The sequence below is a fragment of the Gracilinanus agilis genome, chromosome 6 (assembly GCF_016433145.1).
Source record: "Gracilinanus agilis isolate LMUSP501 chromosome 6, AgileGrace, whole genome shotgun sequence".
NCBI lineage: Eukaryota > Metazoa > Chordata > Mammalia > Didelphimorphia > Didelphidae > Gracilinanus > Gracilinanus agilis.
Genome location: NC_058135.1, coordinates 220,010,427 through 220,037,609, shown reverse-complemented (window position 1 = coordinate 220,037,609; position 27,183 = coordinate 220,010,427). Strand labels below are relative to the sequence as shown.

Below are 27,183 nucleotides of genomic sequence, written 5' to 3'. Positions count from 1 at the left end.
TATATACCTCCCTGTTTCTGTCCCACTTGATGTTTGCAATCAGAGGGGTCACTGAATAGCATTACAGATTTTGACACATCCTTTCCTGAATAATCTTGATAAAAATGGATGAGTCACCTTTTCTCCAAAAATAAACAAACAAATAAATAAATAAAAGTAAACTTCTAGCATTCTGATCTAGCAAACTAATTAAAATCTTTTTTCTTGTAAGCAATAGGTACAATTGGATCTTAATATTCTTCAGTTAATTGCAAGACAGTCAAGATGGGGTTCGTTACTGAAACACCATTTGTCAAAGCTTACTTGCTCCTCACTAATGCTATCAACTTGACTCAAGTTGAGATGACTCTCACAAAACTTCAGGATTTCAGGCATGTAGGTCAATTTTTAAGAAAGTTTCTATAATATTTTAACCTCACCAACTGATGAATGTGCACAGGTTGTCATTATTTTCGTGATAGATATTTTGCTCCTACTAATTAGTATCATATACATGATGATCAAGTGTCTCCTGAAAGAATGTTGTTGCATCTGGTTGACTTGATAAAATCTACTTAGTCAACTCCTTCCTATGCCTATCCAATGAGCACCCATGAGCCATTCTTCTACTTAATTGCAACTTCCTTCCTTTGTTTGGTTTTGTTTTTAGAAAGCATGTCAAGAGTGATATGATTAGATGCCTTTGGGCATATGTTTATTTGGTGGTCACTGGTCTAAAATCAGTATGATGCTTACTGCTCTATGCTTCCTTTCCCTCCTGTCTGCTGCCATCACTGCAGAAATAGGAAGTTGCACAGAATGGAAGACCATGGTTCATTCTTCTTTGTTTCAACCCTTCTCTCATCTGCACTTCATAAAAATGCCATGAAGTAGATCTTTATTGCTGTTGTTGAGTCCCTTTTTGACCCTATTTGGGAATTTTTGGTGTAGGTAGAGGAAGGGTTTGCCATTTTCTTCTTCAGTTCATTTTTATAGATGAGGAAACTGAGGCAAACAAAATTAAGTGATTTGTTGAGGGTCACAAAACTAGTGAGTGTCTGAGGCCAAATTTTAATTCAGGAAGACGAGTCTTTCTGGCTCCAGGACCAGCACTCTATCTACTATGCCACCTAGCTACCTCCATGAAGTTGGTCATACAAGTATCATTCCTATTTTATAGAAGGGAAACTGAGTCTTAGAGCAGTAAAACAAAGAAAGCTGATTTATCCCCAAGTGGTCAACCTACTGGTCACATACATGTCTAATTATCTTTGTAGGTCTGATGGAAAACAGATCTGATCTGTTATCGGGGCATAATCAAAGCTTTTTCCAGAATAGTAGAACTCTCCAGAGCTTACTTCCCCACTAGCAAAGCCTTTGGGAACACAGAGTCATTTTTATGTCAGAACAAGGCAAAACTTTTTTTTTCCCTACAAAATATCTATATTTAAAAGTAATTCTTTTTAAACTATATTTTAAAAAGTTTAAACACAGTCCAAATGTAATCAAGTCACACACACACAATCCTTCTGTCTGCCTTTACATGATGTATTTATTTCCATTATTACTAAGTTGTTTCATGCTAACAACACAAACTCACCTTCTCTTGCTTTGATTTGGCAATGAGTTCTTCAATAAGTTCTTTGCGTGACTTGGGCTTCTCTTCTTCCTCTCCAGGTTCAGAGGTTTTCTTACGAAGGAGCCCACCACCTCCTCCAAAATGGGAAGCAGTTAACTCAGCTGCAGAAAAACAGTGGTGAGAACTAACATGAACCACAGTCATTGTTTGGGAGTGTTTTATTACAATACTTTGCCAACATTTCTCCTAGAGTAGTCATAAGAAGAACTGAGTAATTCCACATTCAAGTAAAAAATGCACACAGACCATCTTGAACATGAAATACACATAATGGCACTTATCAAATGTTACATCTGAGTCTTCAGGCAAATCCAATGCATTGAAACTTAACCCTATCATTAGAACCCTCAATTACCAGTATTATCTCCCCCCCCCCTGAAATCAGCTTTTGGGGAGAAAGAAGCAAAACAGAAGGAAATAAATTGAAATCAGGGATTTATTTTAAAAAGGAAGGAAAGCTAGAAGAGATAGAAGAAAAAGATATCAACTTCAAGCTCTAGAATTATACTTGATTTAGTGTTTTATCTTTCTGCTCTATAACTAGAAAATAGTCACCTTGAATCATGTAAATATTTATATTCATAAATTCTATATTCAGGGATTATGATCCATAGTATAGGATTCAGCTTAAGGTTCTTTTAAAATGTTCCTTTGGTGCATTTCAGCTATGATTTAATTTATACTTAACTTTACAAAAACATCCATTATATAAACTAAGGAAATCTCACCCACCCTCATTGCATTTAAAGTATTTTTTAAAATTAGAGTGGGGGTGGGGGAAGAGAGAGAGAGAAAGAGAGAGAGAGAGCCAGAGAGAGAGAGAGAGAGAGAGAGAGAGAGAGAGAAAGAGCGCGTGTATTATTCCTCAGATGCCAATCCTTGAGCCTACATCTCTTCCTTCCAGTGATGGGTCTGGAATGGCGCTGGCTGCAGGACACAGATGGCCACTCAATGCACTTCAAAGAGTAGGGTGCCTTCAGCTATAATCCATTCAGTAAAATGGTAGATCATTGGTCCTTCCTATCTGTCTTGTTTTGTGCCAAAATGAACAGGCCTTATTATTTACCCAGAAGTTCAATCTTAAGGACCATATAAGGCTTTTTAACTCGCTTCAAAGTTGAATTCTCTTAGAGATGTTTTCTCTCTCAATTAGAACATTAGCTCCTAGAGAACAAGGGCTGTCTTGCTTTTCTGGTCTCGTGGCCAGCAACTAGCACAGAGTAAACATTTAAGAGGTGTTCATCATCCACTCATTCATTCATGGACAAAGTTGAGTTTCTCTATTTTTTCCAATGGCTGATTTTATAAATACCTTTTAGTTAAGACTAATGTAAAAGACTTAAAGAAATATTTTTTAAATGGATATTCAATTAGTTGGGGAGCTAGATTCCAAATGACAAGCTATTTTGGAGAGACCAATACATTGCTTAACAAAGTTTTGTTTTATACTTAGCAGCTAACTTTTTTTTAGCACTTTAACTACAAAGCATTTTTCTTAACACTTCTTCTCATTTGTGCCTCATGAAACTGCTGTGAGGTTTGTTCATACAAGTATTGTTCCTATTTTACAGGGAGGGAAACTGAATCTTAGCGAGATGAAGCAATCTGCTCCGGGTCATACAGCCAGTAAATGGTAGAATTAACATTTGGCCTTAGGTCTTCTAAGTAGGTGTTCTACTACTCCTTCCATTCTTTATATTCAGAGTTAAGTTATAACTCATATTAATATGTGCTTCCAAGTACTGAAGAGGTACTCATTATATGTCTATTAGCTTTTTTTTAAAGAAAAAAATACCTTGCCAAACACTCTTGAAATAAACAAAATGTAGTAATTCTGAAAGATTTCTAAATTTTTTTCAAGTTATCAAGATTGTGGAATTAAGAACTGGAAAGATCCTTAGGGATTATTTTAGTCTAATCTCTTTTCCAGTTAAGTAAACTGAGGCCCAGAGAGAGGAATTTGTTTTCTTAACGGCACATAAATAGTAAGCAGCAAAGCCAGGATTCAAATTCAGATCTTCTGATACTAAATCTAGTGCTCTCTGGACTTTTCTTTCTCAAACTAATTCAGCTATAATCAGTTTTCTCTGTTCTTCACCTAGGAAAATACTGCTGCTTCACAGATAAAAAGCTCCAAAATGATTGGAAGAAGGGCCTGATAGTATAACAATGACTGTTAAGAGAGAAATACTCCTGACCCAGGTACATCTTCCTTACAATAAAAAATGTTTTAAGATTTGCATAGATTGACATTTTAGATCATAATGCTCCTGGTGAGGTAGATGCACTAACAGGAATTTTAAAACGCAATCTTATAGATGAGGAAAATGAATCTCAGTAAGTTTGGGAGACATGTTCATGCTAAATGTCAGAGGTGGACCATGAATCCCCAGCTCTTCTGATTGCAAGTCCAGCAAAGCTAAGTTGTCAGAAGTTGCCTTGAAGGCTCCAATTAGGCTAAAGTGTCTAGAGTGGACCAAGTGAATGAGTCATTATCATTCAGGGGTACAAGATATAGGAATGTTCTGATCTTTAACTTTGTTGGCAGATGCTAGGATAGTTATGATTTTGTCTGGAGGGCATTGGATGTTAAACAACCCTTCAAGACACCAGATGGGGAAAATTAGGCAAGGTTAAACATTCCAAGACATTCAATTGACATAACATAAATGAACACATACAATACAAGCTGTATGTTGCCAAAATTCCTAGTTCTACAAAAGACAACAAATAATCCACACGGAAATTATTTAATTCTAGTAAAATTTCAGATATCCACAAAATTCTATAATTGATGTAAATTTTTTTTGTTTGTTATTTCTGTTTCTACTTTTTTCCTTCCCCTTTTATCAGTTAAATTGTTTTTTAATTGAGATATAAGACTATGGAAAGATTCAATGTAGAAAGTTTTGCCATGTTTTTTATTTATACATATCCCAAATGTTTTTTTTTAAATCAATCTGCAAAAATTACATGCCTCCCATCTCATTTTCACATAATTAAATGACTGGTATAATAAACTCCACTCAATATTTCCCAAAACATCTAGGCTAGGGGTTCAGATCAATGTCAGAAATCATGAGGCTTAAGTTTTGGAAAATGCGAGACCAATTGTTTTGTGTATAACTTCAACTATAAAAATCAGAGAGGAGGTGAATCTACTACTAAAAAAATAAAAGCAACTTATTTGTCAAACAAAATTATAAGGAACAGGAGCATATTTTTATTACCATTAGACTAGTATTCTAGATTACTATATAAAAAGGCACAGAATGGGGATGGAGGAAACTTCTTCAGCAGTAAATCAGACAGGCCAAATGCAGGATGAAAGTAATGAAGTTTATTGTTAATTACCCACAACATGATGTGAAACAATGTAAAGTTGAGAAGAGAAAGGAAAAATAAAGTGGTGACCATTTCTCTTTAAAAATCACCCAGCATCTGGCAGAATAATTTGACAACAATGTTGTCTAAGAGTCATGCTTTTTACCTCCCAGTGTTCTTATACAGAACAGCTGGTTTTAAACTATGTGTTGCTTCAGTTCCTAAAGCTTTTTCCCCCAATGGTTTAACCAAATATCAAAGGGCAATTACATATTTTATATTTCTTGGGTTTCCATATGTTTAAGGAAAGGAGTGACAAATTCCCCCCAAATTACACCTTTTGTATTTATTCTTAAGATGTTGCAAAAGCTGACAAACTCTGACCTAAAGTCAATGAAAACCAAAATCCAATCCCTAATTACATTACTGTAATTTCCAAAGAGGCCTGAGGATGTAGGAAGACCTGATTTCTAATTCCTTTTTATAAAGGAAAGCAAAACATTAAATTTCTTAGGTTTCATTATTTAAAAAAAAAAACAAACAGACTGGCATCACTTCTCAAAGAATCTGTTCTTAAGTTGGTTAGTAAATCAAAGTACACAAAGATGAAAAGTGCCATGTAATTGTTATTACTTGAAAGGAATGGTTATTTTGTAAGGGCTAGGTAGTCCCTCATATGGATATAGACCAGTAATGGCGAACCTATAGCACAGGTGCCGAAGATGATATAAAAAGCACTCTCTGTGGACACATGGCTGCCTCTTCCTTTCCCCCTGAATTCCTTACTAGAAAGGCTGAGGGACTTGAGCGAAGCTGCTCCCTTTCCTCCATCATACCTGAAGACATTTTTTTAACATCTCCCACCCCTCTGCCCAGCAGCCCAATGGGAACGCACAGGAGGTAAGGTGGGTAGCTCACAGGTGGCAGAGTTGGAGGAGAGCAGAGAGCTCAGGCCACTCCCCTCCCCCCTCTACACTTGCTGAGGACATTCCTCACTTCACCCACCCAGCAGCCCAATGGGAGTGCTTCCTCCCTCTCCGGTATGGGGTAAAGAGGGAGGGAACCAGGTACACCCAACACTTGATGGGGGGGAAGGGCAAGGCACACGATCTTTTGGGGAGAGGAGCGAGCATGGTACATGGTCTTGGGGGTGGGATGGGGCAGGGCCCAGCACTCTGTCTCTAAAAAGTTTGCCAACACTGATATAGACCATAGCACTTCCACCCCACTGGTAAACACCCTTCATTAGTTGCTATGGCCAAAAAGATGTATTGTTTGGTGGTCAATCTTTTGATGAATCTTCTGAAGTCAGCTAGGCTAGTTCTCAGGAAGCAGACACAATATATTATCAAAAGACCTATTCTTTAAGTTTTCTATGGAATAGTCTATTACAAGGGTCAGCAAATTATAGTCTGATGGTCAAATCTAGTCCACTATCTGTTTTTGTACGGCCTGCAAGATAAGAATGATTTTTGGAACTTTATTTAAAAATGAAAACACTATCCTGAGCTTATAGACCACATAAGACAGGGGGTAGGATTGGATCTGGCCCTAAGGCCATAGTTTGCCAATCCCTGATTTATAAGAATCCTGAGTTGTTTCTATATCATAATGCAGCAGTGAAGGAATATTTCAATGGAGAATGAAACTACTACAGATAATTATGATGATGATGTGATTTACATTAAAACCACAAGTTATTTTCTTGAAGAATAACTTCTAATTGCCTTCCCCAATTTGAAGTTGAGGAATGATTTTTTTTCACCTAAGGTATAGGACTTTGTCATTTAGAAATTGTTAATTTCTTGCCTATCAGTAATTTAAACCTATGGTAACTACTACCTGTGTTTATTATCAAGTCATTTGTAAAAATGTTAAACAGTATATATAGTTTATTCCAAGTCTGGCCTTGACCTTGGGGACTACTTTGGGGGGGGGGGTGTCATCATTTCTTTCATCTATAAAATGAAAGAATGAGGCTAGTTGTCTAACAGGTCCCTTGCAGACCTATGAATATAATTACTTGTCAACTTACCTTTTTTGCTCATCAATGTTTTTTCTAGTTTTCAATTTACTTTTAGTAATAGAAAGAAAAGCACAAGAGCAGATCCTTTTCATATGAAGAAAACTTAGAATAAAGTGATAATATTTCTATTATTCTTACCAGATAACATTCCTCTTTCTTCAGTATCACTGTCACTATCAACAATGTCATTAAATTTTTCAATATCTGCCAAAGACTGGCCATAATGAGTTAATTCTTCATCTTCATTGAGATTATAAATGCTTTTCTTTTCATTGTTACGCTAGAAGAACAGAAATTAGCATTAATTAGTTACCTAATATTTTCCATAACAGTCTCCAAAGTTTATTCAACCAAATAATAACAAATACTTTTACTTTTCATAATTACATGTTTTGGTTTTTTTTTTTTTACAAGTTTTCTGTTCCATGTCCTTCTTTCTCCAACCAGTGGACAAATGTGTTTTTGGACAATAAAGTAACTCCTCAGAAATATTATTACAAAGAGAAGAGGAATTTTTATTTTAATGGAAAATCAGTAACCATTTTTAAAGCACATGTCTACTCCAAGAATCAAGTCCACTCAATAGTTTTAGGCATGTCACCATGAACTATATAGTTCCAGCCAATGACAAGGTAGCAAATGATCCAAAATAGCCAGTAGGCAGAGATGACATTTGTTTTGGGTAGGACATTTATCCATTCAATTAATATTTACTAAGCTTCTTTCTTTTAGGGCCCTAGAAAAATAGGAGCTAACAAATATGAGGTAGCTAGTCACAGCCCTGGGATAATGAAATGCTTTAAGTGGTAAGCACACATAATGGATAATGGGGAAAAACAGGCTATTTTCACTGGTTATATAAAATAGCAGCTCTGAAATAAAATACCAGAACTAAAAACCAAACCCTCAAACATCAACCCAAGCGTCTCCTACAATACTTATTTTCCATACCTGTCGTTCTAGAGCAAACCTCTTCATCATCTTTTCCTCTGGACTTATTTTAGCATTGTATTCCCCAAAGCGTTTATCTGTAAATACATTAGACTTGTCCCTTTCTTTGTACTCTTTTAGCAGGGTTTGTGTACGCTGAAAAACAAAACACAAAGCAAATTAACAACTTTCAAAGACCAGTTAAAATAACGTGTGCTGCAAGGTACAATCTGACTCTTAGCATTCAGGTTTTCTTACCATTCTTATAATAGAGTTCAAATAAGGCTGCTCCTAGATGATTATTTGTTTAGTGAGTTACATACACAATTTCCTTTGAGCTATAGAACTAGTCTTTAAGGTACACAGTGTTATTATCCCCATTAAACAGATGAGGAAGCAGAGAATGTGAGAAAGTAAATGACTAGCATATAGACACTGAACCACTTAACTGGGCAGCACTAGTTTGGTGCTGAAACCCAGATTTTCTGACTCTGAATCCAGTGATTCTTTCAGTATATTAATGTGTCTCTCAAGATCAATGCCAGTATTTTTTAAGTGGGGGGAAATGAACCACTGGTACTCCACTGTTAGGAAAAGAAATCAACAAATTAGACAGTTTTGTCAGTGGGATGCTCACAGGGTTAAAGAGAGGAAGGGTGAACCATGAAGTAGACAAGCCAAATATACTGAACTGCTTTTTCAGCTGTGGCAACTGAAACTAGTAATGTGTTTACATTAGGCTTGCTTTATTTGGAAAAATGGAATAAGTCTAGATCCCTTCAATGATAAAGGGAGAAAAGAAATTTACCGTATTCGTCCAAATATAGGCTGCTCTCACATATGGCCTATTAAAACTAAAAGTAGATTACTTTGACAATAAACACACAGAAAAACAATACTGATTACACGTTCACTTGACTTTTATACATGCTGAGGACAGACAGACAAACTATGTTTGGCCTTGTGCCAGTTTTATCAATCATTCAGATAAAGGTATTACTGGAATATTTATCAAATTTGCAGATGAATGAAAGAATAAAGCACTTATTAATCACATATAAAGCATTGTGCTAATAAATGAGGATACAAGCAGCTAATCTCAGCTCTCAAAGAGTTCATATTCTCATTGAGGAAGCCCTTACAGATGGATGACCTAAAGCTAAAAGAGATGGCTAAGGCACTAGATAACTGATCTAGAATGTCAGAAACCAAAAGATTTTGATAGACTTGAATACTGTCTGGAATCTAATAAGATAAAAGTTAACAGATAAATGTCAAGTTGTCTTTTTTTTTAAATCTTTACCTTTTCTCTTAAAAACAAATCTTAAGATAGAAGGGCAAAGGCTAGGTAAATGGGGTTAAGTGATGCCCCCAGGGTCACACAGCTAGGAGTGTCTGACACCACATCTGAACCCAGGTCCTCCCAACTCCAGGCTTGGTGCTCTATTCCATTTGGGTGTTAAAATAATTTTTACAAGTGTGAATGAACAAGAACCTTAATTGAGGCCCTCCTTACCTCTAACCTGTAATACTACAAAAATCTTCTAAATTAGTCTTCCCATTTCCAGCCAATCCTCTTTTCAGTTGCTAACATAATATTCCTAAAGCACATGTCTGACCATGAAATTCCCCTATTCAAGAAGCTCCAGTAGCTCCCTATGGCTTCTAGGATAAGTCTTCTATTCAGCACTTTAAACCTTTCATCCAGCTCAAGCTAATCTTTCTGGCCAAATATACATAGTCCATCAGGAACTAGGTTTCTGCCAAACAGGTCTACTTGCTATTCCTCAGACATGGTATTCCAACTACCTCCATGCATTTGCATAGATGGTTCCTCATGCTTGAATAAGTCTTCTGTTTTACTTCTGATCTACAGAACCCCTAGCTCACATGTATGTTTTTGTATTGTCTTTTTTTTTAAAAACCCTTACCTTCCATCTTAGAATCAATACTGTATATTGGCTCTAAGGCAGAAGAGTGGTAAAGGCTAGGCATTGGGGGTTAAGTGACTTGCCCAGGGTCACACAGCTAGGAAGTTTCTGAGGTCAGATTTGAACCTGTCTCTAGGCCTGGTCCTCAATCCACTGAGCCACCTATCTGTCCCCTGTATTGTCTTTTTGTATAATATTTTGCCTCCCCTCCCACAAGTATAACAGAAGGGACTGCTTGGTTTTGTATATCAAGCACCCGGGATGTTACTTGTCATATGGTAAGCACGTTAGTAAAATGCTTTCTGAATGGTTGAATTAAAGATGGCAGAGTCATGGCTAGAAAACCACTGTGAGAAAAAGATTTTAGGGTTTTAGTGCAGTACAAACTCAACAATCAACAGTGCAATATGGCTGCATTATGAGAAATGTTATGTGGGGGAAGTGATAGTCCTGCTGTACTCTGCCTTAGTCAGATCACATCTAGAGTATTGTGTTCAATTTAGGGAGTCATATTTTAGGAAGGAAACTAACAAGAAAGAGTGTCCAGAAGGAGGCAACCAACATGGAGATGCATCTTGAAATTGCAATATAAGCGGAAGAAATTGGATATGTTTAGGAATGAGAAAAGAAGCCTTCAGGGGCAAAGATAATGGTATTCAAATATTTGAAAAGCTGATATGTGGAGCAGGAATTAGACCTTTTTTTCCTACTTGGCCCCAAAGGGCAGAGCTAGGAACAACAGGCTAATTAAGAAGAGGTAAATTTAAATCTAATATAAGAAAAACCTCTTAACAACTAAAACTATCCAAAAATCAGTGGGCTGCATTGGGAGGTTGTGGGCTCTTGCTCATTAGAAATCTTTAATAAAAGGTTTGATCATCTCCTGGATATAGTGTAGAATATATAACCTTGGAGATCCCTCTTAACTCTAAGACTCTATGATGACCTCATCTGTTAAATGAGATAGTGTGGTGGACATGATGGCCTCTAACATCTCTTCTGACTCCTAAAAAGTAACATGATTATTGTAAGACCCACGCATTATTTTCCAAGAGATTATCCCCTCCAAAATGCCTTTTTCAAAGCCACATATGGGTAAAGAGATGGGTTTTTTGAGGATTTGCCAATGTAATTCAAGCTCTGGCAAGTCCAACACCAATCTAGAAAAGTTTCTCATATGGTCCCAATCTTTTTAAGTTTGGAAAAACTCATAAACAGAATCCTGGCTAAGGGGAATGAGTTTTTTGGCCACAACAACTCATGAAGACAACTGTCTCCTAGGTACAGAGGGACTTTGATTTGCAAAAATGAAGAGACTACCCATGCTGGAAAAAAAGATGGATCCTCAAAACTGAATATTTCTATTATATTTATACCTATAATTATTACATAAGTGAAATGCATAACAATAACTTTGCTTTACAAATTATTATCATATTTGATCCTCACAATGACCCTAAGAAGAAAATGCTATTATTATCATCCTCATTTTACATTTAAGGAAAAGTGATAGAAGTGATAAAGTGTTAAAAGTGATAGAAGAAGACTTGCCCAGGGTCAGACAACTAATAAGTGTCTGAGGCCACATTTGAACTCAGATCTTCTGGATTCCAAGCTCAGATGTAGCTCTATAATTTGCAGGCTACATTATAGAAAATATATAGAGACCAATTAGTTAAAAATGCAACTTTACAAATGATAATATACATTAAGTAATATGTTATTGTAGGTACAAATGACTCTGAAATTAACTTGATGATAATTAAAGATGGATAATGGTTCACTATACTTAGAAAGCTCTTCTCCCAATCTTTTTCATTTTAATTCTCCTTACTTCAGTCTAAAAAGGAGTGTTCGGAGGTGGGATCAGATAATTATTTGAACATGTAGGTCTTGGATCCATTGCCTTGGCAGCCTTGATTAATCTTTGAGATTCCCCCTTCCATTTAGTAAAGAATAGTGGCTCACCCATAGTTACAAAGCAATCAGTGGAAAAGTTATTTGGATTTGAGATCTTAACTTTTCCCTCTTTCTTCATCAATTTCACTTATTCTTGAAAAATGCTTAGCAGTAGTGAGACAACATATGAATTTGTGAAAATAGGCTAATATTCCTCCCTCTCCCCCAAATCAACTTTTAGGATTAACTATCTTTGGCCCAAAGTAAAAAAGACAAGGTAAGTTCTTTAGCCCCAGCTCCTTTCTAAAGTCTGGTTGAATTTTCCCAAAAGGCTTGCGTGTGCGCTCTCTTGCGCTCTTCTCTCTCTCTCTCTCTCTCCCTCACTCTTTCTCTCTCTCTCTTCCTCTCTCAGAAAACAGATAAGAATGGGTAGGTTGAGGGCAGCTAGGTGACTCAGTGGATTGAGCTCGAGGCCCAGAGATGGGAGGTCCTGGGTTCAAATCTGACCTCAGACACTTCCTAGCTGCGTGACTCTGGGCAAGTCACTTAACTTCACTGCCTAGCCCCTACCACTCCTCTGCCTTGGAACCAATACAGTATTGATTCTAAGATGGAAGGTAATGGTTAAAAAAAAAAAAACATACCTAGCTGACTGGCCAATATGGCAGCAGAGGAAAATGATAAATGTTAGAGGGGATGTGACAAAATTGGGACACTAATACATTACTGATGGAGTTGTGAATTGGTCCAACCATTCTGAAGGGCAATATGGAACTATGCCCAAAGGGCTTTAAAAGAATGCCTGCCCTTTGACCCAACCATACCACTGCTGGGTTTGTACCCAAAAGAAATAATAAGGAAAAAGACTTGTATGAAAATATTCATAACTGTGCTCTGTGTAGTGGCAAAAAATTTGGAAAATGAGATAAATGTCCTTCGATTGAGGAATGACTGAACAAATTGTGGTATCTGATGGTGATGGAATACTATTGTGTTTAAAAGAATGATGAACTGGAGGAATTCCATGTTAACTGGAATGACCTCCAAAAATTGATGCAGAGTAAAAGGAGCAGAACCAGGAGAACATTGTACACAGAGACAGATATATTATGACACAATTGAATGTAACAGACTTTTTCTATGAGCAGCAATGCAATGATCAAGAAAATCCAGAGGAACTTATGAGAAAGACGCTATCCACATCTAGAGAAAGAACTGTGGGAGCAGAAATGCAGAAGAAAACATAGGATTGACCACGAAGTGCAATAGGGATGTAATTAGGGTTTTGATGTTGAAGGATCACTCTACTGCAAATATGAATAATATGGAAATAGGTTTTGAACCAGTGGAATTGCTTGTCAGCTCTGGGAGGGGGCAAGGAAAGGGAATCATGAATCATGTAACCAGGGAAAAATATCCTAAAGAAAAAAAAAGAAAGAAAAAAAAAGAATAGGTAGGTTGTAATTAAGCAAGAAGAAGGTAGAGAAGTATTAACTAGGTTCTGGTTTTCTTTCCATCTCTAGAACAAATAATGGCAAAAAGGGCAAAAAGTCAGCTGTTCCTTTAACATTTTGTCTAGCCCTGGCAAGGTCAAAGTACATTCCACTTAGAGTCTATAGTGCCAGCAGTGGTTGATGTTTCAAAGGAAGAAGAAAAAAATCTGTTCAGGGAGGAATTATGTGAGGAAAACATTTTTCTTGATTTCTTCCCAAAATGTGAATGTATATGAATATGGTACTTCAGCTATAATACTTTTAATAAAACCAGCCCATTTACTCTCTACACCATCTAGAAAGGATGGAAATAAACCAATAAATATTCCTGTGATAAAGTCTCAGCACTTTCAATAAAGCTTAGAAATTAGTTAATGCCTTTGTAAAGGATAAAAATTAAAGTATATCTTCTGAGAATAAAAGCTCTCAAAACCCAAGAGTTCTGCAATTTCTTTCTAGAGGCTGGCCAGCTGGCAATGAATGGCTTGACCAAGATTTCTAGGAGCCCTCTCCTCCACCTTTTCCTTCTGGTCTATGCATCTTATCTACTCCTTTTTATATACTTACATTGTACATATTCAAATTAACAATATTGTTTGGAAAAGGAATAAAGAAGGAAATTGAGAATTTACTGTGCAGTAATATTAAAAGGGTGGGGCTTGTAATTTTAACTGTTTTATAAACCTGGATATGGCTTAGGAAATTTATGCAGTGAGTATGTATCATCAGTGTGGTTATGTTTGAGACAATCAAAAGGAGAGAAGTGGTGATAAAGAGAAGAGTAATCCTTGGAAACAAATAGCTGGAAATACTGAATAGCAACTTTGATACATAGGTCAGCACAATTTCAAATGGTTATTTTTTTCAAGCATTGTCTTTTTCCATAAAATACATCTTAAAATTTTGATGGGACTAATACATTCAAGTGATGGACCACCCAGTCACATTTGGAATAGAATTCTAGAATAGGCACTATAACTGTTTGTGGGAAATATGCATTATGTTAAGCTTTATGTATTCTTGAGTCACACAGATTCTCCTTAGAGACATTCACAATGCAAAGGCAATGCCACAACAATGTCAAATTCTCTCCATTATATGTTCATTTTATGCCATCTAAAGGGGCCCTGGTCATCTTATATTCTTCCTACTGACCTCCATTGGAATACAGGATTTAGAAAGGAAGGGATTTGAGAGATCACCTAGCCCAACCCCCTCATTTTACAGATGAGGGAGCAGGAGGCCTAGAGATTTTCCCAAGGTCAAAAAGGTAGTATCTTGCTTTGACTTCCCTACAAGAAACAACATGAATAATTGAATACAAATGACCCTTAGCACATAAGACTTTTGATTTTGAAGAATGTTCAAGAGCCTATAATTGTGGTTCATGGTTATAGCATATTTGAAAAAGAGCAATAGTACAAAAGATTCCTTTTTCACCCACTGATGTGACTTCCTAAAACAAAGGCCTGCACATTCATGATACTAATTGTCTTAACTAAAGATTAAAGGAGAATATAATGTGATGAGAATAAACAGAGCTGAGCTGATGTGACTGAATACTAGACAAAGTTTATAAAAATAAAACATTCTAACAGGTTGACTGAGGTGGTCTGACATGTTCATAAAGGGGCAATGACTGGATCTAAGGAGAAGAAGCCCCCTTAAAAATCACAAATTTTGTTTCAACTCACCAGATGGGAACCAGCATAGCCCAGACATAGAGAGATAGCTGGAGAGTGGGCTTTAAAGTCTGAAAGACCTGGGTTCAAGTCCTGTCTCTCAAACATCCTGGCTATGTGACTTTGCCCAATTACTAGAGCTCTAAGGACCCCAGGCAACTCAAAGACTCTGAATTGGAGAAGTGCTGACCTTCATCGGTAGCATTCCTCACTAAGATCCCTGAACCAAGAAAATCACAGGTCGAGTCTTTCTACTGTGACCACCTCCCTGTGTCCTTGGCTAAAGGAACAAAATGACATAGCATGCTATGAGAAAGTTTATCAAAATTTTTAAGGATAGACTCCCAGGCATTCCTTTGTTTTCAACTGGTTAAATTTAACTTACTTTTCAGCTCCAAATTCTTTCCCCTCATCCCTTCTATCAGTGAAGGCAATAAAAATATAACTCATTAAAAATATGTAGAGACAAGCAAAAAAAAAAAAAAAAAAAAAAAAAAACACTCCACATTAGCTATGTGTTCCCCATACAAAACAGAGAATAGAAGAAAATGTGCTTAAGTTTGCACTGAAATCTTTAGATGAAAGTCAATAACATGTGATCCAGCCTACTGAAAGAACAGAAATTATTTCCTTCCATTCCAGGACTCTTGCTTTCTCTAATCACAGGTTCTTTTTATTTTATGTATTAGATTTTCTTCTAGACATGATCTTGCCTCTTAAAACATCCCCTTTTCCTTTCCCTACCTGTTCCCCTGACGAGTTTACTTTATTTCTAAACTAAACTCTAAGATTATTCCACTGTCCTTTGTCTAGTTCAGGGAAGTATGACCTTTATGGTGCACACTTCTCCCAAGTTTGTATGACCTTCTCCTCATACATTCTGATTAGGAGAAATAGTTAAGCTTAGCCTTCTTCCTTTTCTTAAAACTATAAAAAAAAATTACATCCCCATTCTGTTTGTCTTAACTCCCTCCATGAACCTTGAAGAAACCTAAAGCACCTTTATTTCTTCTCACCCAATTATCAGAATGCAAGTGTGTGATCATAATTTAGCCCTTTCATTTTGTTAAACTATTTTCCTTTCAAGGTTTCTTTTGATTCCTATATTTGCAATACAAAAATTGCTATTAAGCACAACAATTTTTATCAGGAATGTTTGGAAGGCTTTGATTCTGAGGTCAGGAAGGTAGCTCAGTAGATTGAGCCAGGCCCTGAAATAGGAGGTCTTGAGTTCAAATTTAGACTCAGACACTTCCAAGTTATGTGACCCTGAGCAAGTCACTTAAACCCCATTACCTAGCCCTTACTGCTCTTTTGCCTTGGAACCAATGCATAGTATTGATTTTAAGATGGAAAGAAAAGGTTTTTAAAAAAATTAAAAGTTAAAAAAAAAATAGTCTTTGATTCCATTCAAAGACTACTTTTTCCCACTCTGGCATTACACTTAACTTTTGTGAGTTAAATTATTGTAGATAAATCTTTACCATTTGCCTTTGAGAACAGAGTATTTCAAAGTTTCCTCTTTTCTATATAATAGTTGCTACAAATTGTATAATCTTGGTTTTTTTTTTTAAATAAAACCCTTACCTTCTGTCTCAGAGTCAATACTGTATATGTTGGCTTCAAGGCAGAAGAGTGTTAAGGGCTAGGCAATGGGGGTTAAGTGACTTGCCCAGGGTCACACTGCTGGGAAGTGTCTGAGGCCAGATTTGAACCTAGGACCTCCTGTCTCTAGGCCTGGTTCTCAATCCACTGAGCCACACAGCTGCCCCCAAGTTGTATAATCTTATGGTTCCTTGGTTCTTCAACTCTTTCTTTTGGCTTCTTGCAGTATATTTCTTCTTTGACTTGGACGTTTGGATTGTGGCTAGGATGTTTCTGGAAGTTTTTAAGTTTCTTTCAGGAAGTGACTGGGAAATTCTTTATATTTTCAGTTGGCTTTCTGGTTCTAATATACTTGGACAGTTTCATTTAAAACTTGAAATATGATATCCAGTTGAGTTATTTTGGTGGTGAAAGAGGGGAGGGTCAAGGTATTGAGGGAGTCTAATGATTCTTACAGTTCTTTCTCCTTGACTTGTTTTTCAGGTCACTTGTTTCTGATAGTAGGTACTTAATTCTCAATTTTTTTAAACCTTGGACTTTGGTCTAATATTTCTTTTTGTCTCATGAAGCCACTGATTTCTATTTGGTCTCTTCTCATTTTTAGGCAATTGCTCACGTGAGTTAAATTTACTACATTCTATTCTAAACCAGTAATCCACATTTATAATTTTTTTTCTTGTTTTTCTTCCAGACACTTTTGTAGTATTTGAGGTCAAGTCAATTTTTATGAAGGTTCTGTTTAAAGTTGTGAAATTATTATTTTTCTGGACTGGCAGCTTGGAAGTCTTGTGATTCACAGTATTTCTTTATTGTGATCAGCACCTTCTTCTGTTTACTCTTACTTCCCTGGTCTTAGTTCCTACACTGGGTTGGGGCTTCAAGGTTCTCTTAGTCTCACTCTCTCTGGTAAGGAGATTAGGCCTTCTTTGGCTCTAATGATAATTGCCTCCCCTCCTATAGCTGGTTTTCACCTTCTCCTAGGGTTTGCCCTTAGAGTGCTAGTAGTTTATGGACCCCCCTCCCCTTATGATTGTTAAGGGTCAGAATGTTATGTATCATCCCTTTGGCTCAATTTAATTCAGAGTGCTATGGATTTCTGAAGCCATGGGGGGATACTCCAAATCCATACTAATGGCTCCCAGTCCAAGTTTTTAACTGTAGCATAGTGGGTTTCTGATTAACCTGAAGTATCCTCAAAGCACTCCAATGTCCGACCTCCAAGAAGAGTACTGGATTATCTCTAGTTCATGTTGCCTGTATTCATGCAGGCTTTTTTGGTAGGCTTTTTTCCTAGTGTTTTTAGGTTTCTCTCTGTCTTTTTGTGTGCTCCTGGTAGACACAGTCAACTACACTTTCTTTTTGAATTTCTTGATCATTATTTCATCTGGCACTATTTTTGGATCTTTGCTGGAAAGCAAGTATGAGAGATGGTCTCCTCTGCCACCATTCATTTAGACACCTTAACTGAAGGTCTTCTAATAGCTTCCTTAAGAAAATTTGTTGGCATTTTTAAGTCCTTTGCCCATGCCACCAAAGAGAAGGGTACCTCTTCTTCCTTGGAAGTGATGCTTAGTATCAATCTTTTTTTTTTTTTTAAACCCTTACCTTCTACCATAGAATCAATACTACGTATTGGTTCCAAGGCAGAAGAGTAATAAGGGTGGGCAATGGGGGTCAAGTGACTTGCCCAGGGTTACACAGCTGGGAAGTGCTGAGACCTGGTTTGAACCTAGGACCTCCCATCTCTAGGCCTGGATCTCAATTTACTGAGCCACCCAGCTGCCCCCCGTGTCTATGACTTTTTTGACTACTGGTGGAGTCAACCCCGACATCCCCCAGGGAGTGAGGAATGGGGTTGTTTTTACTCCTTGTAGGGTCTGAGACTTGTTAGCGGGTTTTTTAAGTAGAGGCTGCAATTGCAAACTAAAGAATAATTGATTCAGAAGTAGAAAAAAAACACAGTACCTTGTACAAAGCAGGCATTTAATGTCTATTAATGCTGATGTTGATGATGGAACCTGTACATTTTCTTAGGTATCTAACCATGTGTGATTCTCTTGCTCAAATAAATTTCCTAATACCTCTAGGATAAAATATAACACTTCTTCTTCACAACCTTGCCCAAACCTGTTTCTTTTTCTACATTTTGTTAAATGTATTTTTTTCAGTGAACAAATCAGTATTTTCTTTTCCTCCTAACTTCCTGGAGGAGGAGGAAACTCTTGTAACACACACGCATAGTCAAGCAAAACAAATGTCTCCTCCATTGGCTATGTCCAAAATTTCTGTGTCTCATGTATCTTGAGTCAATGACCTGAGGCAGGAAGATAGATAGCAGGTTTTTATCATGAATCCTTCAAAACCTTAGAGTTCTCAGGGATTTTAAAGTTGTTATGGTATAAATTGTTCTGGTTCAGTTCAGTCCACTCAGCATGAATTTATACAACCTTTCTTGGATTTCTCTGAAGCCATCCTGTCATTGTTTTTTACACGAGAGTATTCTATCATATACATATATAGGAGGACCTCATTTTATTCAACTAATATATTCCAAGACCTTTCATGTAAGCTGAAAATGGCTCATAATAGCAAACTCCATTATTTAATAATTATTTCTCATATATACTTGTCACATATTTTTTATAAATACTGTAGTGTTAATGAAGCAAAGAAAAGTACTGCTCTGATTCAGACAAGACTTGTTACAAGCAAGAACTTCAGACAAAGACTGTTGCAGGAGCTAATTTTTGGCACAAATTAATGTAATGACCCACATTAATGCTTCTTAGAGCAAGAATGAGCTTGATTGGGCGAGATGCTGCAAGGCTTTATGCCACTTGGGAAAATGGCATAGATTTAGCATGTAATTAAAAATTTTTTATTTTACATATTTTTCTGCCTTTATTTTCTTCCATTGCCATGCACGTACCTAAATTCTAGTGTGTTGAGTTTGCATAAAACAAGGTCCTACTGTACCACAATTTGTTCAGCAATTCATTCCCCAACTGATGGAAACCTGAGTTTTTTGCCACCACTAAACAATCTGCTATAAACATCCTATACTTACAGAACTTTTTTTCATTTTTTTTTTGAGGGCTTCTGGATCAACAGGTAGGTACAGTTTAGCAAAAACTCGGGCAGTTCCAAATTGCTATTCAGAATGGCTAGATTAGGTCCCAACCTCCTTCTAGCCTTATAGGGCATTACTACCCATCTTCTACACTCTGCAACTGAATTTGGCCATCTCTCTGTTCCTCACTATGACATTCCACCTCCTGCCTCAATGCCTTTGCAATGGCTACTACACATGCCCTGAGTCCACACTCTCCTTCCCTTGGCTTCACCAAATCCCTCTTTCTTTGTTTCTTTTTTTTTTTTAAACCCTTACCTTCCATCTTAGAGTCAATATTATGTATTGGCTCCAAAGCAGAAGAGTGGTAAGGGCAGGCAATGGGGGTCAAGTGACTTGCCCAGGGTCACACAGCTAGGAAGTATCTGAGGTCAAATTTGAATCTAGGACCTCCCATCTCTAGGCCTGACTCTCAATCCACTGAGCTACCCAGCAGTACATCCCTTTCAACCCCACGCCCTGCCACCACCCTTTCTATAAGAAGCAGCTTATAACTTTATGCACAAAGCTTTTCTTGATCACAATTACTAGTATCCCACCTCATCCCCACACCCCCAAACTACCAGGTATTTAACTACGTTGTATATGTACTTTTATTTATGCTATATATAAATACTTGTTTCCCTTGTTAGAATATAAGCTCCTAGGAGTAAAGATTATTTCATTTTTTTGTCCTTGTAGCCCAGTCTCATAAACAATAGGTGCTTAGTAAATGACTATTGATTGCTGACTAAATGGAACAGAATTCTGGTGGGAAAAGACAACTTTTAATGTCTCTGTGATAAACAGAGATATAGACTAAGAACTTCTCAGCTGAAGATCTAAGGAAATGCAGGTAAACCAAGAGGCTAACTCCAAAGCGAGAGTGCTGGGAAGCAATGAGGCTCCCTGTAGGGAGGCCCCACGTGGAAAGGAGAACTAGATGACTGCTAAGATTTCTTCCACTTCTACAAATCTTTGATTCATAGTTGAATCTGACCTATCAAAACATGTTATACTTTGAAATCCAGTTTATAGTCTTTGATTTCATCAAATCACCAGGGAGGTTAACCAATTCAGCTTCAAAAGTCTCAATACCACAGCCTTGCTGATAGGCTTTGTTTGGCAGGTAGTTAATCTTCTATGGTTTATTCTAGTCTTGAATCTTTAACTTCCACAAGAGATAAAGAAATAATACTTTTTAAAATGTTTTCCATGTTCTCTGCTTCTATCCCATTCAACTAATTTCAAGAAAAAATCTAATTTCTAATACAATTTAATTCTAACCCCCTTAGCTTGCATTCTTTTGTTTTATTTTTCAGTATTATAACAACACACTGCCCTGGTGTTCACATCATCTAGTACGCTTACTCTGTGCTTGCAGTGTATATATTGGATATGGGGCGGGTTCTTGGAATATGTTATTACCTATTTGATCTTAAAGACGCACCTACAAGGCTAAAAGTATAATTCAGTTTCTATTTAGTTCTGAGCCCTCTGGGAATAACAAAAAATAGTGACTTATGTAACGAATCTTTGCAAACTATTATGATATTCTCGAACCATCTGGTCTTTATTAATCTTACTTGCTATTGGCATTCCAAAAGGCAAAGGAAGGTCTAGCTGCAGCAGTCCAGGTTACAAATAAAAGCAATCTCAGTTACACTTTAAACCTCTCCAAAACCAAGGAAAAAAACCCACTCTTATCTTTCTTGCCCTTTTTGCTCCCCACGCCTGAAAAAACCCAGCTTATTCTTTGATATGTGTATCACACTGAACAATTTTTTCAGATACAGAGAAAAAGTTTTCTTTGCATGTTCTATGTATATAGAAAAGTCTATCTGCATAGGACTCTAATGTGATCATTCTGTGTGTGGAAATAAACAACAAAACACTATTCACATTCCTGTCCTCATTCCAAAAACCCACAATCATTTTCCATATTTACTAAGAGTCCATTGAATTCAATGCTAGACTAGATGTTATAAGGATTATAATGAACATTAGAAAGAATCTCTTTTCTTACATGGTTTATAATCTAGTGGGATGGGCAAGCTAAAGATACACACATATATAGTCAATTAAGAAGATTCCTATCCATATATCCAAATGTTGATGTTTCAAGTATCATGTTACAAATATGTAAATAAAACCATGTTCTGATTCTTATCTACCAAAGTGGTCTTTTCTAAATTTGTCCATATTTTAGGAGCAAGAAAAGTAGAGCGTAATTATAAAGGATTAGTCTTTAGCCCTATGTCAAATACATATTTTGTATTGTGAAGCTAGGATTAACTCTCTCTAGCAGAAGACACCATCAGGACTTCACGAGAAAAAGGCTGGTAGGCTTGTTAGGAATCTCTTCATCTACATTTACACTTTCACTCTTCCCTCCTCTTTGTAAATAAAAGCTGCTAAAAGTCATTTTGTCTTAAGCTATAATAGTTTATATTCTGCGACCACAACATTACTTTATAACTCTCATATTTAGCAACCTCTCATATTTAGAAACCTAAATTTAAACTCTTAAAGTTGTGTAAGTAGGTAGGATTTGCTCCCCAGGACTCTTAAATCCCAGTTTCTCATGTGCCTTCTCACCTTACATACTAAGGTAGGGAAGATATAAGTTTTGTGTAGCTCGGCCCTCTCACTCTCTTTTCCCCTGATCCCGGCTGGGAAAGCAGGTTTTACTCAGGCTTTTACTTCTGTCCTTTTATTTCTTCTACTTCAAGTGATTATTAATAAATCTTATAAAATATAATACTTGCAATTATTGGATATTAATTTTAATCTCACATAGTATACAGCATCCCAGTTTGTACTAAGTTGAGAAGGGCGTAGCTAACAACAAAATATAGTTATAAATGTACAATGTTACTATTCTCTCCAATTGATTTTTTATGGACAGTTCTGTTTCCTTAAAAGAAACCTTTTTTGTCTGCAGCTCTTTCTATGAGTCCATCTTCAACAATGCAATTCAGTTTTTTTGGTGAAAGGTAGAAGCAATGACCGATTATTTGTTAATAGACTGTATGCCCTGTTAAAATACGTTATTTTTTAGGAAAAATAACAATTCAGTTCAATGTTTATGAAGCAGTTTCTAAAAAGTAGAGCACTGTGCCAGAAGCTGGGAGTAGAGTCAATGTGAAATAAGTCATTCTCCATCTTTACAAAGCTTATAATCTAGCAAGAAAAGTATTGATGTATACAATTAGAATAACAGATATATGCAAAAGTAATACCAAATATGAGTGAGATCTGATTAGGCAAAGATTAGTTCCAACCACAAGGAAAAAAGGAAGGTTCAAAGAAGATTTTATGGAGAAAGTTATCACTTGAGCTGAGTCTTGAAGGAGAGGCAGGACTTCAACCTCAGGGTGGCTAGGTGGCACAGTGGATAGAGTACTGGGCCTAGTGTCAAAAAATTCACCTTCACAAGTTCAAACATTCCCTCAGACTAGCTGTGTGATCCCGGGCAAGTCACTTAACTTTCTTTGCCTCGGTTTCTCATCTGTAAAATGAGCTGGAGACAGAAATGGCAAACCACTCCAGTAACTTTGCCAACAAAACCTCAAATGGGATCATGAACAGTCAGACAGGCCTGAAATGACTGAGCAACAACAGAGTTTCAACACTTGGAAGGGAGGGCTTTCCAGGAATAAAACAATATGACTAAAGACAGGTGGAAAAAGTATACTACCTATAAGCATATGAATAGTTAGTTACTGATGAGAAAAATATAATTTACAGTTCAAATATGTATTCAATTACAGTTACCCAGAAAAAGGGAAAACAAGAGAAAGCTGAGCAAAAAAAGTTTGGAGATTTATGTCCAGTTGTTGACCACTTTATTCATTCTAGCCTAATAACCCATAGTATAATCACCTAAATTGGTGATTATTTTAAAGTCTCAGCTTTCTGGTCCATTTAAATGTCTTTTTATTCTGCTTTCCCACTCATATTAAGGCTTTGTTCGGATACTTGTTCTGTCTTGGAATGAAAGGAACCTCCAAGCCTGACTGGATCAGTTGTCTCTAGGCCATCTACTTTGTTTTTAAATAGAGAAATCAAAAAGTATCCAATCAAATTGGAAAGACACATGCCCTGGAGTCATAAGACCTGGAATCAAGTCCAATAAAAGGTATACTTGGTTTAGATAGGCTGCAAGGCCTATGGAGTACGTTGGTCTCTGATAGCCAAACTCAGGTGCAAATCTTGCCTCAGACACTAGCTGTGGAGAACTCTGAAAGTCAAGCTAAGATACCAAGTCTTACTTAGTTTTATTAATATTGTCTTAGTATTTTTTTTGGTAGATAATAAGTTTTGAAGGATCTGAGCATAGTTTCATCATGAGTTTTATGCCTGAGGAAGAGATATTCTCATCGGCTAAGTAGGAGATAGTGTCCTCTTAAAAGAGTAACTTTAGAAGGAGAGATGATAGAAGCTAAATTACAAGGAGCTAAGGTGAGGATGTATGTTAAGGCTAGACATGGCATGTATAAATTCTGAAGGAACAAGAGAAGAAAGAAAAGCTAGTATTTTGAGGATTTTAAAAGGTTGTTTTTTAGGACAGGGAAACAGGGAGGACAAATTGAAATGAAAGAACACACAGGTATCCCTTCCATATCACGGGGAACTGGAGGATGGCACCCCCACGATCTGGAAAATCAATGTAAATATTTTTGGCTATAGTATTCTTTTTGTTGTCTGCTGTTAATTTGGATAAGAATAGAGCTGTGGGTTTGAAGGCAGAAGCAGTTTGAAATAGTATGGAGAATGAGTTAAAGAATCAGAAAGAAATAAACATAGGGATTATTGAATAGTAGTGAAGAACTAACTAGGGGACACAGTAGATAAAGCACTGGTCCTGGAGTCAGGAAGACTTGAGTTCAAATCCAGCCTTAATCTTACAGCTATGAGACCATGGACAAGCTAGCCTGTTTGCCTCAGTTTCCTAGTCTGTAAAATGGGGAGAAGAATGGTATCTACTGTCCTGGGTTGTTATAAAAAAAAAATCAAATGAGATAATAATTGTAAAGCACCCAACACAGAGCTTAGAATATAGCAAGTGCTATGTAAATATTAGTTATCATAAGAAATGGCTTTTGAAGAATTAAGCTCATCCAAAGGAAAAGAGGTTAAAGTTAGCATCCTTTTCTTGATTCCTCCAGCTAAAAGTAATTCCTTTCCCTCCCTGAATCTCTCAGGGCATTGTCTTTCCCTATCCCTTTATTCATTCTGAGATACTCTAGGCAGATTGTTTACCTATTTTTATTATCCCTCCCAATTATAACAGCCTACATATGTTGTACTTTTCAGTTTACAAAAGGCTTCATATTCAATTATTTGATCTTTTGAATAGCCCCATTAGGTAGCTCATGTAAGTATTGGCATTTTCACTTTATATATGAGGAATCTGAGGCTAAGAGGTGGTGACTCACCTAAAGTCATATAATTTAAGCAGAACCAAGATTCCATCACAAAGCTCTTTCCATTTTATCACAGCAACCTCTCCCGGGGAATAACTTTTTTCTTATTTCTAAAGGCTAAGCACAATACTCCCCACACAGCAGACCCTTAAATATTGTTGAGTTGTGTTGCATTGCTACCTGAGACAACTCTTGATAAAATATGGCCAGAAAAAGGAGAGCCCTTTTAAGTGTTGGGCATCTCTGTATAACTTCAAGAATGATCTCCTTGTGCCTCAGATTCTGTGTGACCCTGGGCAAGTCACAGTGCTCTAGGCAACTCTTTTAAGGCTGTAGGGGTATGGGGGACAGCTAGATGGCTTGGTGGATTAAGGGCCAGGCCTGCAGCCAGGAGACCCTGGATTCAAATATACTACTTCCTAGTTGTGTGATCCTGGGCAAGTCACTTAACCTCTATTGCTTACCCTCTTCTGCCTTGAAACCAATACACAGAATTGATTGTAGCTAGATAGTTGATGCAGGAGGGAGAGGCAAGGATGGAGAAAAGTGCAATGACTGAGAAACGGCAAGTAAGGACAATAATGTGGCATCAGGCTAAAAAATGAGATTTGAAAAGGTTGGTCCAATGTTCCAAAGAGAGTCCACCCAGGTGTCTTTAGATCTTTTCTTCCAATCAGACATCCCGTAGAGCCCTGTTATTTTACAGATAGGCAAACTAAGCCAGGGGAAGGACCGCCGGGGGTGGGGGGAAGGGTTGGAGAGGGGGAGGTTATACCTGGACTCCCCGGCCAGGGCCCTCACCTTCTTGATGGCTTTAGCTCTAGATATACCCGGCAGGCCCACGTCGTGGCGGGTTTTCCTTCCCAGGATCTGGAACTTCTGCCGGTTGATCTTCACCTCGAAGGGGTTAGAGTTAGCAGGGGGTTTGGCTCGCTGGGTTCCTGCCTGGTTCCCCAGGGCTTTCCCCCTGGCTTTGCCCATGGCAAACGCAGAACCTTCAGACTAGACTTCCAGAAGAGCAGGGTTTAAAGCAAGAGCAAAGGGAGTTGGGGATGACCGGCACCAATAACGTGCGCAGCCACGCTGCCTGAGACACTGACAACCAACTCTCGCGATAATTTGAACCTCTTCCCCGGATCTCTCGGAGCCTCGGAGCTAATCAGGTCGCGTCCTGAGTCTATTAAAGGCATACAAGTCCCAGCATGCAACGCTCCCTTTTGTGGCCCCCTCTAAGGGACCACAACTCCCAATAGAATCTCTCCTCCCCTCCCTCTTGGATCTCCTTGTTCTAGCCACCGAATAGCCCTCGGGTAGTTGTAGTCCCCAGCGCGCACGTGCCGCCGCATCTTCCAGTCACTGAGTGGGCGGGGTCAGCGCTGGGCGTTCCCCTAGAGAAAGGAAGCCTTTGGACGCTCGCGGAGGAGGAGCTGTTGAGAGGGAACGGAGGCGGAGTGGGCCTACGAGGCCCTGGGGGAGGAGGAGGCGGTGCCTCAGTCTCTTGCGCCCCGCCCCAGGAAGGGGAGAGAAGGAGGCGGCAACCATGGGACAGGCATTCGGAACTTGACGGACCTGGGGAGCGTACCCGGCTTGGACTATGGGGCTCTGGAGAGCCGGAGAGGCGGCGGCGGCGGCAGTGGCAGGGGCGCTGAAGGCAGCCGCCGCGAAGGCAAAAAAGCCGTGATCCGTCGCTGCCGAGCTTATCCTTCCCATCGGCTCCGGGCCCTCAGCCGAGCGGCGGCGGCAGCAGCCGCGGCGTTCCCCCCTCTTCTGCCTGCAGGCAACAGCGTTGGGAAAGGGTCTTCTTCCCGAAACCCCCCAGCGCTAGAGTCGGGGCGGCGGCGGCAGCGGCGGCTGAGGCATCGGCGGCGGTGGCGGAGACGCATCTCGCCGGGATCGCGGTGGGAGTGCCTCGCTCCGGGACTGGCGCCGGCATCGGGAGAGAGATGCGCCTCGGAGGCTGCGGCTCCTCCCCAGCGGCGGCGGCGGCGGCGGCGGCGACGGCGACAGCGACGGCTGATCATGGAGATTGAGAACATCGTGGCTAACACGGTGCTGCTCAAAGCCCGGGAAGGTGAGGGCGGCCGCGGGCGGGCTGCGAGGTGGCGGAACTCCATCTGCAGCGGACCGGACTCTGGGG

General features: G+C 38.4%; 2 protein-coding genes across 2 annotated transcripts in view; one reads left to right on the top strand and one right to left on the bottom strand.

The window, feature by feature from the left end:
- NOP14 (NOP14 nucleolar protein) overlaps positions 1–26,118 on the bottom strand; it is a 53,905-nt gene extending 27,787 nt beyond the window's left edge. Inside the window, exons 1-4 of the mRNA XM_044680755.1 lie at positions 25,848–26,118; positions 7,920–8,054; positions 7,107–7,248; positions 1,580–1,719 (exon numbers count right to left, since the gene is read on the bottom strand). Of these exons, the coding sequence (XP_044536690.1) occupies positions 1,580–1,719; positions 7,107–7,248; positions 7,920–8,054; positions 25,848–26,027 (597 nt within the window). The 5' untranslated portion in view covers positions 26,028–26,118. The remainder of the gene's footprint in view (positions 1–1,579; positions 1,720–7,106; positions 7,249–7,919; positions 8,055–25,847) is intronic.
- A 934-nt stretch (positions 26,119–27,052) lies between these two features.
- Positions 27,053–27,183, top strand: part of GRK4 (G protein-coupled receptor kinase 4) — a 178,461-nt gene continuing 178,330 nt past the window's right edge. Inside the window, exon 1 of the mRNA XM_044682299.1 lies at positions 27,053–27,117. Coding sequence (XP_044538234.1) covers positions 27,066–27,117 — 52 coding nt within the window. The 5' untranslated portion in view covers positions 27,053–27,065. The remainder of the gene's footprint in view (positions 27,118–27,183) is intronic.